The following is an 18,045-nucleotide window of genomic DNA, read 5'->3' as shown; positions in this document are numbered from 1 at the left end:
TAGTTTCATGCCAGTTGACCTCAGTTACAACATAGCATTGCTTACAGCTGTATCAGCGCACTGAAGTGAACAGGTACAAAGCAGGAATATCCTGTTGTTTTTTTTCCCCAGCTTTACGTCGTATTTTCTTCAGATATGGACAGAGTAACTGAGTGTTCATTCACTCCACTACTCTAAGCATTTAATGGATAAAATTGCACTTAAGTTTTCAAATTCCCTTCCTTCTGAATTTCCAGGATTTTCTAATACCAAATCTCAAGATTAATACAATTCATATCTTAAAATTACTATTAACAAGCAATATTTAAAAAAAAAAAAAAAATCAGAAAACCTTCAAAAATTGCGAAGCACACAATGAAGCTGCTGAGTGGTTTTCTGAGAGTTAACTACTATGCAAAACTGAATGATAAAAAATCTTTGACTAACTTGAAATTGAAACTCACATATAACAACACGCAAGTTAAACACATACCAACTAACCTTTCACCGACTGCCACGTACAGCTTTAAGTCCAATCTGATTGGACATTATCTATCCTATGCTTAAGATAACAAGTTCTGCTCCCTGACCAGCTTGTTTCCAAACTGAGACAAGAGAAGTCTAAGGAAGTACACATGTTAACTTATCAGCTATTTTACTCATGTCAAATCACTAATTCTACTCTATGTTACATACAAGAAGTTATACCGTAACCACAATAAGGTACCATCTAGTCATACTAAGCTCACACAGAATCACAGAATGACCCAGGTTGGAAGGGACCTCAAGGATCATGTAGTTCCAACCCCCCTACCACATGTTCAGTTCTGTGCAGTGTATTTGTTTGGGGCAGATATTTAGCGTGAAAAACAATAAGCTAACACTTTTGATATATAAAAGTTGAGTTAACAAATAACTGCACATACACAAAAAAATGAACTACTGAGAAAATAAGCCTCCCCTATTTCAGAAGATAAATCCAAACAGCACAAATACAAGCACTGTGCACCTACCAAAAACAGGATTTCAAGAGTGAAAAAATGAAAGAAATACAGGCTTGTAGTTTCAAATTCCTCTCCCAAGAATTAGACAAAAGTTTAGAGCTTTAATACATGCTTCAGAGCAGTATGTCTTCCTTAGAAAATCACATACACAAGATTCTGCAGTTTATTTTGAGCATGAGCCCCCATGGACCTGAGTTGGTTAAAACATCAAATAACCCTTTACACTAAAAGCAAGTTTTTGTTGGTAAGCCGTCTTCATTAACATAGCACCAGGTGGCCTTTATACTGAAAATGCTACTGTTAATACAGTATAAGTATAGCATATTATAGTCAACTTCAAAAAAAATCCAAGTACAATTCCTGTGTGACAAACCAGCAAAGTCCATCTTTACTACCTACCTAATACTACTTCTGCACTAGCTTTGAGAAATCAACCCATCTGCCATAGAGAAGTAATTTAAGTGCTGCATTATGACATGTCTGACTAGACACAACAGGAGCACAACAGGAAAGTTAAGTCAAGGAGGACAGTATAAGATTTCCCAGACACTTAGTATTCAAATAAAACAAGTATGTGACTCAAGAACTTGATTTTAATGCATCAATATTTAACGTTGATGCTCTTCTAGGCAATGTTAGCAGCAGTATTTACTAACATCCACTGTATGAAAAAATAAAGAATGTCCACAGGCATAGTCTAATAAATAGTCTATTAACCTTAAATAAAGGTCAATCAATCTACAAATTTTATTACTAAGAGACTTCCAAGAATGGAAATTGCAATGAAAGATGAGTGTCTCTGCTAAAGAGCAGCCATTTTACAGGGCGATTACCTTGTCCAGGTCTTGAGGTTGCAGATGTTCCAGCAGATGGCAGTTCAGCCTCCTGCCAATTAATTATAAATAACATTATCTGAATGTACGAGTCCATGGTACCTTTTACATTAAATCACTATCAATAAAGACTGTTACCTTTGCATTTGATTCTGGATCAAACCTCTCAAGAATTAGTTTAGCAGTCTTGTATGTTTCCTTCTCCATCACTTCCTCAAGCTGGAAACAAAAGGTTCCACATATCAAAACAATTTTTTCAGCATTTTCTTCACACACACACACACCTATTTACAACCAACATAGAGAAGTTCCCAAACTGTGAAGCTCTACTCAACGAGCCACGTTCAGATGTAACTTACATAACATGTTCAGATAAATGCAGATTTGGTGCACACAATGGATATGAAATTTTGTTTCCAAAAGTTTAGCAACTCTAACGGGCTACTTGTATTTAACAGCTTTATTGCAAGGAAACACCAAATATTGCTAATTGTTTACATATAATGAGGAGAATAATTACATGCACCAACTTCAATAATGGAATGTGCAAAAATCTATCAGCCATCATTATTGGAAGTTATTAGACATGACAAGCAAATGACAGGCAATTCCTTAGATTTATTTCCTCATAGCACTTAATGCTATTAATTTAAGGAAGGTCGTTAGCCAAGTGCTTTACAGAATAAAGTCTCTGTGCCAATTAACTGCTGTCAGCATCGATTTTAGATTATTTATTAGCAGAAGCAATTAGCTTGCTGCAAACGCTGTGAAAACTCACTAACTAGAGAACAGCCATGGAATTTGCACAAATGACTTTAAAGGCTACAGCTCCATCTTTACAGTTCAAACTGCTTTTCAGAAAAAAAAAGGAACATGTTAAGAATTTAAATAAAAAAATTTACTAAGAACTATGCATACTTTAGGGAGTGTAATTAAAGCACTTCATTATTATAGCGCTTTATTTACAATGCACTCAAGTGGTTTTATAGCTAATACGTGGGCTTAATTAAAAAAGTAATCACTAGTAAAGTATCATTTTAGTGGGTAACAGTCAACATCAGAAGAAGCTTAACTTTAAAACAGATAGCTAAAGTTATGACAAATAACAAATATACACAGAAATTACAATGCATTTTACAGTATCTTAGGCAGACCTTTTCTCTCAGATATGCTGACTAATGGCCACGTTCAGCTAAAAGTGGTCTTGTTTGTTTGTTTGTTAGATTTGCTGTTGGCATAAGCTGCAAAACTGAAAAGGTCAGTGGTCAAAAAATTACGTTCCCTCGAAGTCATTTATCACTGCTAAAATAATAAATGGTGCACATTAACATGACTTTTAGGCAAGTATTTCACTAGTGAGAAACTAACATCTCAGCCTTTCTGTGTATACAGCCCTTGCACTAGTTTTACCGATAGAGAAACCTCAGAATCACAAATAGACCTCAAAAGATAAATAAATTCCACTCCATTTAACAGATACACGGTACCCATTTAACAGCTCACTCCTACACACACTACCAGAAGTTCGAGGCAAGCAATACAACAAGCTGCTAATTCAGGAATGTTGAAACAAAAAGGGAACGAATAGGAAAGTAAAAATAATAACAATAAATGTCCTAAATTTTTATTTCTGCAGGACTTTGGAGTTAACCCACTAACTTATAAAAGAAATGCCACACACCATGCAGTAAGATCAGAATTATGAGTCTAATAAGGAAAATAAACCGTTTATTGCTTATTAAAGTGCAAACCATGAGGCAGTCCTTCACACAAAGGGGTGGTGTTAGCAAGGGAAAGTGGTGAAGCATAAATGATCAGTGTCAATATACGGTCCCCAAATCTAAAGGAAGAGCTCCAAGTCAGTTTACTCAGATGACCATATAATACGTGCATTTGTCTTCAAAGCAATGCAGGAAAATGAGAAAACCTCAGCAAGACAACTTCTAGGTAAAGAAAAAACAGAATGCTCCGCCATCACTTGACACTTCCCCATCACAAGATTCAGATGTCGCAGCCATTCTCACGTTATCAAAATACAGGATAATTCAACAGGTTATCCTTCATATTCTGAAGTTCACACATAGCTTTATAAATTCCACAAAGTTGAAAATGAACGAGAACTCACATCTGCAATCAAAATTCTGCAAATTTCTCGAAAACTTCTAAAAACTGTCAAGATTCCTTTAAGTACAATCACAGATCCCATGGTTTCACTTCTAGAATATGTTATCCTGAAATCAGTTAAATTTGGCTGGCAATATCAATAAAGTAGTAAGGATGTCAAGCTCTCCTTCCTGTTTAAGCAAATTAGTAGTTACTTGAAGCACATAATGGCTTGTGTGTATAAGCTTGGAATACTGCAAGTTTGAATGAAGAAGAAACTTGCTTGTGCACTACCACAAATTCATTTACAAATGCAAATCAAACAACTGACTTCTGGATCATTCAGTACTTTGAAACAACCCCATAAAAGGTTTACCTAGTAGTGAACAATGGCTCAAAAACAAGCAAATTGCTCCACCATTCCACTCTTCTCCATAATAACCTTTTCTCTTAGATTCAATTTTTTCCCCTACAAGAACATTTTATACCTCCTACCAAAACAAAATTCACAGCTTATCAAGCTAAAACAATGAGTAACCAGAATCACAGTTCTCTATAAAGGGTAATGCCACCCTAATTGTGGCTTTCCAAACTAGCTCACAGAATTAACCGCATCTTAATAAAGCAGCATGGTCATGTACCACTTTCTCTCCCATGGCTGGCCTCCTATCCAAATGGCAACAAAACCAAACTCCTGCAAAAACTATACTAGTTGGCTATACCAAAAATTAATAGGAGTAAAGTACTTTAAGCATCTGGTCAACATGATTTCACAAATGGAAATTTGAAGTATTAACACAGTGCAAGCAACTTAACTGCCACATTACCTTCTGAGTTCTTAAACTGAATTACTTGGTACATCAAACCTCCCTATGGAGAAGTATTTCTCCACATTTGTGCAAAGCTGAAGATTAATTTCAATCTGTAGATATAAGACTTACAATCACATACAAAAGCAACTTTAAAAAAGAAAATAAAGTCACTTAAGCCACAATAGTAACTGTTTTGTATGAGCACTGCAACACACCTACAAGAAACACACCTTGACCATTCATCAATAGAATTTATTTTTAATCACACTTTGAGCTTCCTATTGTGAGTTTGCAGTACTCTAACATATATTGGGTAGGCATGGCTGGGCTCGCACAATGGTCAGTAATTACTATGCTATCTTAACAACTCTGTCCTCAGGCTAAGAATTATCCCATCTTTAAAACCGCTACTCCAGGTAAAGTCTCTGTTAATTCCCAATTCTAGCAGCTTAATATGTGTCCTGTGCCCTTGCTTTTAATCTGCTTAACCCTCTGAACTTGCTCATCTAAACACATTCAGGCTTAAGGGTTGACAACTTCATTAACCAACAAAGAACTAAGGCCAAAGAGACAGTTACAGTTATCACAAACACAACCAGAGTATCCCATATGTACAGCAATGGAGAAAGCTGCATCTTGAAGAAGTGCCTTAAGTACAGCTAATGCACACAAATCCCCTGTATCACAGAGAATCACAGTCTCGTTTACACACTAAGGAAACAATACTGTATAGACTCACTTCTTTGTTTAACTACAAAGTAGGTATTTACTAAAGGTACTTGCAGATACAAATGGGACTAAGAAAATTAATATAAAACCAAAACTAAACCTTAATATTATTTTTAAATTGTTATTATTACATTATCATTATAACACAATTTTTAAAATGTTTTTACCTAAAAAACAAATTCTAGTCCTATGTCATTACCTGCATCCATGTTCTGCTCATTTCAACACAACAGGACTTCAAATTAAATGCCTTTAAACTATGACAAAACTTCAAAGAAAATCATCTGAGTCAAAAATACCAACACCACTCCAATCCAATAGGCCCTAATAAGTCTGCTCCCTTGCCAGGAATCAGACATCTACAAGCTCAAGAGATAATCACAGACTTTATTGCTCTCAAACTGAAAAATTGTTGAACTGAAGTTCTACTCAGAAGTCTGTCTTCAATGACTACAGGTTGGCAATTCCACTGTTGTTTTGACTTCTTTAATCATCAAGACATCCACATTATATTCCAGTGGCATCAATTCCAAGCAAAGAAACCTCCCCATTTTTTTCCCCCTGACTAATCTACCTGATTTTGTCACATCTAGGGAAAAAAAGCCAAAGAAACAGCATGACTATTTCTTCGAGAACATGAAGACTGAGATCACAGAAAATCATTTGAATTAAATGAAAGATTCACACTCGACTCCAAAGGCTTTTTTGTTCTCCATTGAGCTTTTCTTTTCTCAGAAATTTCCCCTCAAAACAACTCAATAACTGTGTAAATTGGAAAGATGAACTAACTTCAGTTATTGTTTTCATAAAATAAGATTAAAAATACAGATGTCACATTCATTTATTTCAGTCCTTTGAAATTTAAGCATATCCAACACTTTTTATCACCTCTCCAGTCAAAGGACACTTCCATTTAATAGATTCTTTAAAATAAAGATTAGCAGATATAAATTAGCAAATCCTCCTTACTAAAGGACGATGACATAATCAGGTTACAGTTTACCGTACCACTTTTACATTTACAAAGTACTTCCAGCCCAGTGGAAGATCAGTGAATTCTGCTTGCCCTGTGAAGGCCATATGATTTCAGACTCTTACCAGACATCTTTTTAGTAGCATTGCTGTGGGTTTTCTGTTAATTTAGCTACTAGAACAAACAATGCAGAATTTTTTCCAAGTGTTTGCACTTGGAAAGAATCATAAACAACAGAGGCACATAATGCAACTTCAGGAGGATGTTTTGGGGTAGGGACTGCATTTATGATTTTGCTGTTGGTTGGAAAAAACAAGTCTAGCAACAATAAAACAGGAGGCTTAATTTAAACTACAAGTTTAAATTTAAACTACAATTTATTCTCATACACAAGTGCACTCCTGTGTGGCAGGAGTACCAGAAAACACATGAAAACAGTGCAACGTTAATAGCCTTGTAGAAACAAAAACATTTTAGTGGACCACAACAACTATTTTTTTCTTTAAGTTTTACTTACTATTTTTTTCTTTTGAGATTTCAAATCTTCCAGCGCATCATCTAAAAGTAAAACGTTATACATCAGTTTCCACGTAAGAGATTTTCCACACCCTCTGAGCAATGAATTCACCCCATACGATCGAAGTTTACCAACCACAACAAAACCTACATCAGTAAACTTTGCAAAAACAAAGTGTGAAAATAATTTATCTTTAACCCTGAAACTGCTCATAAATTATAGCCCACTTACCATTTTACAGTTATAACTATTTTAAAAGTTTTATGTACCATATCCTCATTAAGAAAACCAATTCTAGCTAGCACCTTGCTTTGACCTACATTAAAACTGCTACAACAATGGACCAAATGCACTTAATCTCAGCAGTCAAACTACAGAAAAAAATGCTTGAAGTCCAAGTATTAATACATCTGAGTACCAGATTTACTGGCTTCCATATTTCATGTAAGCCTCTTACACATGCTAGTTCCAAATGCCAGATGAATTCTGAGCTTCAAATCTGAATATATTTCACCCATCCAATTCTTTCAGACAACAGAAGAGCAAAAAAAGTTTTGTAGGCTAACCACATCACATTACTACTAAATGTAAGAGACTTTGCTACAAGTAATAAGTGCAGCACTTAACCTCTTATCTCTAGAAGGAACAAAGAGGAAAGGTCAAATGCAATGGGATTCTCTTTAAGTCAAAGCTTCCAGCTTGGCACTGAATGAAACCTCACTGCAATAAACCATCACGTAGTACAGAAGATATTTTCCACTATCCTTCATAGCAAGAAGAGCTTAACACACACAAAAATCTGTTTAAAACTATTCCCCTTCAATACTACTGGACAGTAGCAGTTCACTTATAAGATATCATGCTTTTTACCCATTTTTCAGTTTTCCTAAAAACACATAAAGCTATGAGAAACAGCAAGAATATTAACATAATATATACTTCTATTTATATACATACATTTGCACTTATTTATGTATACTTATTAGGTATATTAAATACTTCTGAAAGCTTATTTTGGGAAATAACTTTAAGGAACATATAACTACCAAAAACAAACGCCGCAGTTGAATTTCACAGAAGACAGAAAAATACTTACTATTCCTTTCTGTCCTTTTGGAAAAGAAAAAAATGAGCAGAGTTCTTATAAACCAGATTCTTTAAAACAGAAAGAAGAGTTATATTAGGATATTACAGTAATCATTTCTGAAGTCATTTAGCAAAGCAGACAGTTCACACAGAAGAGACTTAATTCCGCAAATACAAAGAACAAATCTTCAAATAATATTTAAGTGGGGAGCTATAAATGAAATTACTGCATTGTCAACAAGACATCAACATCAATATTAATAAAATCCAGCTGGAATAATAGTTAAAGAAATGCTACTGCAGGTAGAAATAGTAAGGAAGCACTACCAGTAACACCACCGCTTGCTAAAATGCTCAATGAGAATGCCTGGAAACCTCAAGGTATATGAAACAAGCCAAAAACTACCTATTCACTGCTTATTGTTAAATAAATTTCTGAAGCAAGTCATCCAAAAAACAAGACTACCAACCAACTCCCAAAATTAAGACACAGGAGGTTTGTAGAAGGAATTCAATACCAATGAAAGGCAAGAGATACAGCTATTGTGTAAATGCTCTCCCAAACAAAGGTAACTGTCCTGACTCCTATTGATTTTACAGAGCTCTGAATCCAGCCACATTCTGTACAGTTTCAGCTGACTTAGCCCAAACAATGCAGGAGCTTTATCTGTGCTCAAGATAAAATTATTGATTTATGTCTGTTTTACCTTTGAAGTGCTTCTCTGCAATCCTTAAGACTTTTTTTTATTTAGAATTGTTTATAATTAAAATAGAGTAGCAATGCTTCAGTTAAGCAAAAAAATCAACATCCTAAAGCCTAGAAACATGTTCTGAATAATAACTAGCATAGGAGATAGATATTTAAAATACTTTTGAGTAATTCATAAAAACATGTTTTGTATCTATATAATGGCTACTCAGTTTCAAATGCTTTTAAGCAGTAACAAAACATGAATTAGTTAAGTCAGACAAGGCAAATGCAACTTGGAAGTAACATATCCAAGGTATGAGAAACAAGCTTAACTATTCCACTTCCAAAAGTGTGCTGTAACAACTTAAAAATACAGACAGCTTTGTCTCTTAGCAATGTAAAATATATCTTCCTATGAAGAAAGAATACAAGGTAGACAGGCATTACTTCTTTAGTTTTATCTATGCTTAATATAGAAGAGTCTTTTCCTACATAGAGGTGTATCCTAAGAAAAAGCATATAGTAGGATTTCATGAAGCAGAAGATTCATGAAACTTTTACTTCAAAGTCAGAAAACAGACCTTTTCATACTAACGTAACAAGTTCAAAATGAAAAACATTTATATGAAACTTAGGGCAAAATGAAATAGTTTTCACTTAAATAGATTCTATTCCAAGAATATCCCCCTAAAATGCAAAACTTCTCAGATGTATCAATACACATTTAATATCAATCCTAGCAGTTAACTCACCCTATCAGTAACGTAAGACTTGTAACTCAGTAAGACTGAGGAAATGACATATGGCAGAAACAAGTTGGTGACTGACTGCAAGTGGGAAATGCAGACATATTCCAGTTTGATTAGAGCTTCCAAATATATATTGGAAAAAAAAAAAAAAAGAAAAACAAAACACCTGTAGAGCTATTGCTGGGTGGCACCTCCTGACTGAGAGCAAAGACAAGCTGGCAGTTGTTTGCCATTCCTATCTGTCAAAAAGCCTGAAGTGTAATAGCTTAATAGAAAAAAAAAAAAAAAAAAAACAACAGATGAACTGTCACAAATGATAAAAAACAAGTCTGGCTCTCAGCTTGTGATCTTACTCAGAAATCCCACCATTCCAAAAAAGTGAAGCAAGAAATGAGGAGACAAACTAGGGAAAATCCAAAGTGAAAATTCACACCAGAGCACCAGAAGCCATCACCTTCAGTTGTAAATTTTCCACTTCTACACAAAACCTCCTTATCTCAATCAAAACAAGTTTCCTTTTCTACACACTTTCACTGGTAGCACAAGCAAGCTTTGCATGCTAACAACAAAAGCTTTCAAATCATTGCATTGAAGAGCTGAACAATTCATATTGCTGTCAAAGATTAATCTACAAATTATTTTCAGAAAAAATGCGCTGCCCATCTATCTTCTCCACAGGATTCTATAACAGCAACACACAAATACATTACACATAACACAATATAACATATAGAGAATAACTACATGGATCCTTCAACACGTTACATGTTATCCACGCACCGATCTTGCAGATCCTTAAACATACATTAGACTCTTTCTTTCAAATCTAGAGCTAGAGGACTGGCAGTCTGGTTTCCATACAACTGTGCTGCACAAACACAGACAATATTCATCATGTTCATCTGAGATGATGTAAATTCCTATGATGTAAAGCAATAAACGCACTGTGCAATCTCCTCGCTAGAAAATCTGCTCAGAAGACCAGTTCCCCTTGCTGATGGCTGGGGGCATGGAGGGAAGAAGTGAAGGCACTCCTTGGTAAGGTGGTAACTCAACATTTTTTGGTTTTAAATAGAAAAAAGTGTGGAAAACAAGTCAGTCATGAGGACAAATGGCCGATGGTGTAGAAAAAGATAAGACAATTATCTCTCCTATTCACATTCAAAGATGTTACAGTGTTTTCTATTTAAACAGTCAAGGAACTTACAGGGGGATAAAAAACAGCTATTTACATAAAATTTATCCTCAATATATTTAACCTGACAATCTTTCATGTCACTTCAGTATTAACATTCAGCTAACATCAAAAATTCAGTTTTTTCCAGTCAGTCTAAAACTTTTTCTTCTGATTTTATACGGTTCATTTCACATACAGCCAAAATACCTTGAATCACTTCCATACAGTAGTGTTACTTTTCCAAGACAGCAGTAGAAATACAACGCAAGATAGTGCTCTTCTGTTTATATTATGTTAACTTACAGCTTGTAAGGTGGAATGATACAAAGACAGTAACATATTCAAAAGGTTATTTATGAGGAAAAACTCACCGATATAGATGCCTTCGCTGGGAAATACTGAGGCAGTCTCCACCAGGGAGAGATTTCCAAGAGATGCTGCCTTAGTGGTGGTCAGCCCTTAAATGAGGTCTAGAGGAGGTGGAGTCAAGCTCCACTCCTTCAGGGAGCACAGCTAAATTACTCTCACCTGTGCTCCTACAGCTGACCCAATACTTGCCTCATCTGATTAATCAGAGGTTCAGGCTGTGATTACCAATTTCCCATACACAGCTGCTCAGGTACAATTCTCTCTCTAGCTCTGGTATAATTTTGATAAGGCAAGCAACTTTAGATGCTAACATCTTCTGATGATAAGACTTAATTCAATACTAAATCCAGACCCCGGATAAACATCTCCCTTCAAGAAAGTGTCTGCCTTACTGCTTATAATTATTATAAAACGAAAAGTAAAGCAAGTTAGGAGAACTCAAAGATCATCAAAAAAAAAACCCAGATCCCTGCCACAAAGTATTCTCCACCTCCTTATATCAAAGGGACAACTGCTTAAATAAATAAATAAATAAAACATTTACTTACATCAGTGGAAATGCAAAGAATGGAAGTGTCATTAAAAGCCTCGCTGTCCATTCATCAGGAAGACACCATAAATATACAATTAAGCAGGTGGCAAGATACAGAAGTGAAGAGTAGAACAGTAGCCTTCCAACCCACAGTTTCTGTAGTCTCTGATTTTTTTCTCTAAATTCTTCTAACGTCTTTATTTCCTGTAAATAAATAGGTTCAACTTCATTAATTAAATGTATCTGTGTCTTGAGTGAATGCAAGTGTGTACAAAACCTAATTGCTGGACAGTCTGTAAGCTGCTTTTAAGTGCTTACTAAAATTAGTCATATCAGTGTGACACAAGCAAGTATATTTTGCATTCTATAACTATTACCAGACATGTGGAATTTCAGATGTCTGTAATGCTTTCTTACTAACATGGGAAGCTGCTGAAACCATAGCATGATTTTACTTAAAATAAAAGCAAGACCAAACAGGACACACATTTCCAAACAAAACCAAGTCACCAAGAGGCAAATACATACCTTATCAATTTTTTCTAATACTTCTACAGTAGAAGGCTTTGCCTGCTTACAAGGGAAAGAACAAAGACATTAATCTGACTAAAGCAATGCACTGAGGATTAGTGTAGATTAACAATTCCCTGGCAAAAAGACATGTAATAAATATATCATCTGTTTTATATTAAGATAATTTTCCTACTTTAACAGTGACAAATAGAAGACACTAGCACATCGCCATCTTACAGTTGCCAAGACTATGGATAGAAGGCTCCACTCCTACACCACAAAAGATGAAAACCTACATGGGTACTGTAATAATAAATGTGTGGGTAGGAAGTAAAACAAGAAGTGAAGCGGTGAGTGGAAGGAAGAGGTAAAATGAAGAAAATATAGACAAGAAGCCATGATTGAAGAACTCAAATACTTCTTACCAATACTCATTCCGCACAAAGAGACACTCTAAATAAATCATAAGCAACTGCATGTAAGCATTCTCATCTCCAGTAAAATTCCCATTGGGAACAACCTGGAATCTGCTTTCTAAGAATCTTCCCTAATTTCTGAAAAGTAGGAAGGTACTACTTACCATCCCAAACCCATTGGACCACAAATTTGAAGGCTAACATAATAAGAAATCATTGTAGAATTGGGAAATCTCCAGTATTCCAAGCTAACAAAAGATTATTACATTGTTAAAATATTTTACTTACCCTCCATCTTGAAATTAATCCACCCATCTTCTACAGTGGCCAAAAGTTGGTAGAGCTATTAATCTTCTACAAGATTTCACAGCTAGAAGTAAAGCATTAAGCACATAAGACCAATCTAACAGCATTCTACAAGAGTGATAACATATTCTAACATAGAAATATGTCAATGCAGCGTATAAGATCACTGCATAGTTATCTACCTGTATGCTACCATAACACCAAGTCTCTGTAGGCCCTCTTGTAGGTCTCTTTATCAGCCTGAACAGGGACAGCTTTATTAACACTTTGTAAGTATGTTAACAGAGGGAGACCCTCAAAAATAGACACAAAATAACCATCACCAAGCCAAAATCCTCCAGCACACACACACACAAAAAGTCATATAACTTATTGTTAAGCAAGATAATTTATAAAACTGAATTCCAATTAATTCCTCACCTGCTCCTAAGCTCAGCTCTTCATGATCCTTTGTAACTAGTTGATACCCCCAACATTCACAATTAACATGCTTCTATTCCTGAGAAAGAGGCTTTCTTCTATAGATTCCCTTCCTTTTCACACTCATCAACAAGAATTTCTCATATAGCATTATTATTATACATAGCATTGTAGCAGGCTACAGAGATTTCACATGCTATTGGAAAGCACTACACTAGCACGTGTTCCTTGAACACAGCTCAGGGCAGTCACCAGCACATTAAATGGCTCTAAAAGCTATTCTAGGCACGCAAAAGTAATTCAGTCTACACAAATCCAGAACCCATGAACAGTGCTAATGTAAGAAGCTGTGCCTAGGTTCCTGAAATAGAAGTGTTGCAGCCTTCCATCAGTCAGTAGGCGGAATAAATGGACTTGGAACCTTAGAATACATAATTTCTCTCCAGTCTGGACTGAAACAACAGAACAAAACAAAAAGCACTGCCCAGCTTGGCAGAAGTACGTGATTATTAGTTTATTAAGTTACTTTTGGCCAAGCATTGAAAGATAAAGAAACCTCAATTTAAAGTTGTTCCCTAACTGTCTGATGCTGTCAGAATGAATTAATACAACATAGGATACACACTACTCACTAACGCTACTGTGTTACAGCCTCCTCTTCACCTTGTAAGAGAGCCAAGGACTTCAGAACACAGAACTGCAGGCCCTATGATTTTGAAAACCCATCCTTGAAGATAAGCAAATCTGTATTTGAAACACAGCCAAAACAAAGCTAGAACAGATGGGCACAGAGCGGGTAAGCTACAGAAAAAGCACTATTACTCCTCAGTCTTCTGCATAAACCATCCAAACAATCAGTAACACAGTAACTCGCCTCAGCAAAACAACAGCAGCTTTCCAACGTCCCATGATCTGGGACAACACTTTCTCCACAAGTACTTCCTCACTGAGATAGCGTCATCATTGCAAAACAGAGCCAATGCTGTTGGCTGGCCAATTAAGAAGCTTGTAAACCTGGCACGTGGTTCCCAAATCCAGTTTGTTTTAATTATACTGCCACTGGTGCTTGGAGCACAGGTGGCTTTTTTAGGTTCTCATGGCCTTCTGGAGCCATTTTCCTTCATGCCATAACCACAGAACCTCTGACACTGAACTTCAAGGGCCCTGTGAGCAAAGATTATCCATAAGCCATTGGTGTCACAGACCTCTGTCAATAACACGCTCATAGTGGTATCTATCCATGTGTCTTTCAAACTATCCGGCAAATATCTGGAAGGGAAACAGGTTTGACAAGTGTCACCACACACATAATTTCATACAAACCACGAGAGCGACAGGCTTTATGGATGCTGCCTGTGAGTCAGTGTTACCAAAACCCTTTTCCAAAGAGGATTAAGGCCACTGAACTCACATTTACAATTCAGTCACTTAATCCTTAGTTACCAGATGGAGAATTTTCTGTGTTTACTATGGATCACTGCAGACACTTTCCTTCCCCCTTCTCCTTCAGAAGGCAGCACTACTTCAGCACAGAGCTCTTTTCCTCAGTCACTACACGCTGCAATACAAGAGTTGTGAAAACTCCATAGGAGGTCATGCAAACACAACTAGTGATTTCTGTTGCCAAAGTCTCAAATATATGGTAGCATATATTATATATTATATACGTAGGGTAGCATCTCCTCTACCCAAAAAACAGCCAACTTAATTAGGAAAAAGAAGACATGCCACAGAAGGACAGCCTGAGCAGAAAAGGCTTTTCTTTTGAAAGAAGATGGATCACATACAATTACAGAAGTCACCCACCAAATGGTTTGATGATCTCACAGCACCTCACCAAGTTACACAGCCAGGCAGGCTGCCTCCCCCAGCCAGCAGCACAGGCAGCACTGCGTTTCAGAGCTAACACAGGGTCCAAACAACACCAGGTACCCTCAGGGCTGCCCTTAGAAAGGGCCCAAAAGCACACAGAACATTGTGACCACTTTCTTCAAGCTAAGTTCAAAGAAGTCCTATGATTAAAAAGCTCTCCAGAAGTTCAAATCCCTAAAGTTAAGAACTAATGCGCTGAAACTCATGACTAAATAACACCAAACCAAGTCATACTGAAAGGAAGGAAGGCTCAGCCAGGATTCTGCACACAGACACACAGGCATTGCAGCCTGAAGGGGAGTGCCATTTAAATCAGTATTCTGCAAGCCTTCTAATTTGTTCCTACATAGACCTCATCAGGTGCTCACCGTGACACCCAGGGATGGAACTGCCACCTCCAAACTGCGTGTCCGTGTCTGCTCGCTCTGCTCCCACCCAGAGCCCAGGCTGGTTGGCCTCAGACACCCACAGCGAGCAGAAGCACGTAAAGAGAGAGCATCACCTGCCATGCCCTGCTCCCTGCCCTGCTCCCTGTGTTAGAGGCACACACTGCCTTTAGTTAGTGACAATAGTGACAACCTTCTCTGCGGTCCGCTTGGAAGCGCCCCAACGTGCTCCTCGCCACACACGGAGCACGGGGCGGCGGCTCAGGATCCCCCCGCGCCCCACAGCGGGCGGCAGCTCCTTCCTCCCCCTCCCTTCCATAGTGAAGCGCCGTGCTCCTCCCGACAGCGGTTCCCCTTCCGAGCCTGCGCCGCCGTCACGCCAGGGGCCGCCGGCTGTCAACGGCCGAAGGGAGGGCGGGGATCGTGCCGGCGGCTCCGCTCCCAGCCAGCGGGAAGCGCCGCGCTCCCACCCGCCCCAAACACCAGCGAGTCCCGCCGCGGAGCCGGGCCGGGCCGGGCGCTCCTCCCGCCGCACGTACCTGCCGCGGGACGGGCCGCGCATCCCGCCGCCACCCGACGAACCAGGGGCCGGGCCGCCCCGCTCCAATCCCATCAGCACCCGCGACATCGCCACAGCCAATCAGCGCCGCGCCGCCGCGGGGCGCGCAGGGACGGGGGAGGGGAACGGGCGGCGGTTCGGTTGTGTGGAGGGTTCGGTGTGTGGCGGTTCAGTTGTGTGGAGGATTCGGTGTGTGGTGCACAGGAGGTTGCTCAGCTCTTGGATAATAAACTTAGATAATGATGGTGCTGTGTTTTGTGGTGCTCGTTTTGTTTGTTGTGCTGCGTTTATTTGTTGTTATAATGCTACAGCCAACAGTAGCGTCTCCAAGATGCCTGTCCGCCTTTTTTATTGCCATAAAGTTGTTGAAGTCACCACAGTCACCAGCCCTGACTCAGGGTATCTGAGGGACACCCCGGACTGTACTTTGTCCTGGAGCCCCATCATAAAGCTCTCTGGCAGCAGGCCTCCTCCATTAAGCTCTAATTGCTGCTTCGCGATCATTAACCTATTGAACTGGTGGGTTTAAAAAGGTGTTGATAGTCACCACCATTCAACCTTTCACTCAAGAGAAGTGTCTCATCTATGTGACGTGACATGATAGTATGCAGAGACCTGCTTCCTTCAGCCCAGATCTACCTAAAAGAAGGAAGTGTGCCCATGTAGCTGGTGAGTGGAACAAATCTGAGTATAGAACCAGCTTGAGGTTTTTAATGAGGCTCCCGAAGCATGCTCAGCATCATCTTAAAGCAGACCCTAAATGAGACCGAGCAGACCGAGGCCATTTAATTTAACTCATTTAGATACTGAAACACTGTCTACATTGCAATTTGAAATGTCACTGCAGCAAGCTTTAAGATCGCCGATCCTACTAATCCATAGCACTAATCCATATTGACTAGTGTCTGCATCTGCTGCCATCTCACCAGCATTTTCACTGTATTGTCAATGAAAGAGTTTAAGAATTCCATGTCACTGTATGTCTCATTGCTCTGAGCAAAGCTGGCAGTGTTGTGACACAGCTCCTCTGTTTCTCTTCGCCAGTCCTGTGTTCATTGCCATACAGCACACGGGCTTCCTCAACAGTGCAGCTTCTCTTCAGGTCACTTCCTCACATGCTGTAGACACTTCAATAATTAAAGCAAGCCTGAGCTTCCAGGAACACTGGCCACTCAGCTCCACCTTCCACCTGCACAGCTACCCTACAAGGCTGGCTGAGTGAAGCTATTAGGGCTGGTTTGCTGCAGCTTCCTTATATACCATCCCCAGCAGAGCATGCCCAGCCAGCTGTGATGGCAGAAGTTAAACTGAATCAAGCCAGCAGTGGGTCACATTTCTTGGGCCCCAGACTCTGCTTCCTGGGCATCCTGAACAGAATGAGAGCATGTGGCCTTTCATAAACAACAAACACATAGCAATGGTAAAACTCTGGATTATTATTGTGGCACAATGAATCAGGAAAGCACTTTCTCATAAAACACTGAAATATGTGTTTATTGTGTCGCTAGAATCTCACAAACAAACAGAAGGAGCCTAGTATGAAATTGACACGTGAGAAGCAGAAAGATGGTTTTGCCTGCATTTGAGATAAGTCGTGCTTCAAATCACATATGGAGTTTTCAAAGCAGTTATGATGCACATAGAAGTGCGTACCCTTCCCTGATGGGCATAACTTCAAGCATCTGACTCTTTAAAGATCGTAATGAGTAATATATGTTCATGGGTAGAAAAATGACCGTGTAAACCATAACTCAATGTTCTGTTAAAAAAAAAAAAAAAAACAGTCTCCCAGAGAAAGCCTGATTATTCTCACTGCAAGTATTTGAGCTGTACTAATATTTAAGTCATCTGTATTATTTTGGCTTCCTGGAGCAGTTTATTCTTTAAACAAATTAGGGTTCTGATTCAACGGGATACCTACTCTTCAATAAACACATAAGTACATCCTTAAATTTTATTAACATGTATTTCCTTGAAAATAAATAAAATAAAGAATGCTATCCAGTAACCTTTCAAATA

The 18,045-nt window shown here is 38.3% G+C and overlaps 1 protein-coding gene across 3 annotated transcripts in view; it reads right to left on the bottom strand.

The window, feature by feature from the left end:
* LNPK (lunapark, ER junction formation factor) overlaps positions 1-16,097 on the bottom strand; it is a 31,161-nt gene extending 15,064 nt beyond the window's left edge. The window contains exons 1-8 of one of the 3 annotated variants that reach the window (XM_015868447.2): positions 16,007-16,097; positions 12,772-12,853; positions 12,083-12,127; positions 11,571-11,758; positions 8,047-8,105; positions 6,951-6,991; positions 1,955-2,035; positions 1,817-1,868 (exon numbers count right to left, since the gene is read on the bottom strand). In XM_015868447.2, the coding sequence (XP_015723933.1) occupies positions 1,817-1,868; positions 1,955-2,035; positions 6,951-6,991; positions 8,047-8,105; positions 11,571-11,758; positions 12,083-12,127; positions 12,772-12,798 (493 nt within the window). In that variant the 5' untranslated portion in view covers positions 12,799-12,853; positions 16,007-16,097. The remainder of the gene's footprint in view (positions 1-1,816; positions 1,869-1,954; positions 2,036-6,950; positions 6,992-8,046; positions 8,106-11,570; positions 11,759-12,082; positions 12,128-12,771; positions 12,854-16,006) is intronic. The other 2 variants (XM_015868449.2, XM_015868448.2) reach the window with 2 other exon arrangements.
* Positions 16,098-18,045: the final 1,948 nt, after the last annotated feature.

This window comes from Coturnix japonica, chromosome 7 (assembly GCF_001577835.2).
Source record: "Coturnix japonica isolate 7356 chromosome 7, Coturnix japonica 2.1, whole genome shotgun sequence".
Taxonomy (NCBI): Eukaryota; Metazoa; Chordata; class Aves; order Galliformes; family Phasianidae; genus Coturnix; species Coturnix japonica.
The sequence above is the reverse complement of the archived record's forward strand: the minus strand, read 5'-3'. Positions and strand labels throughout refer to the sequence as shown.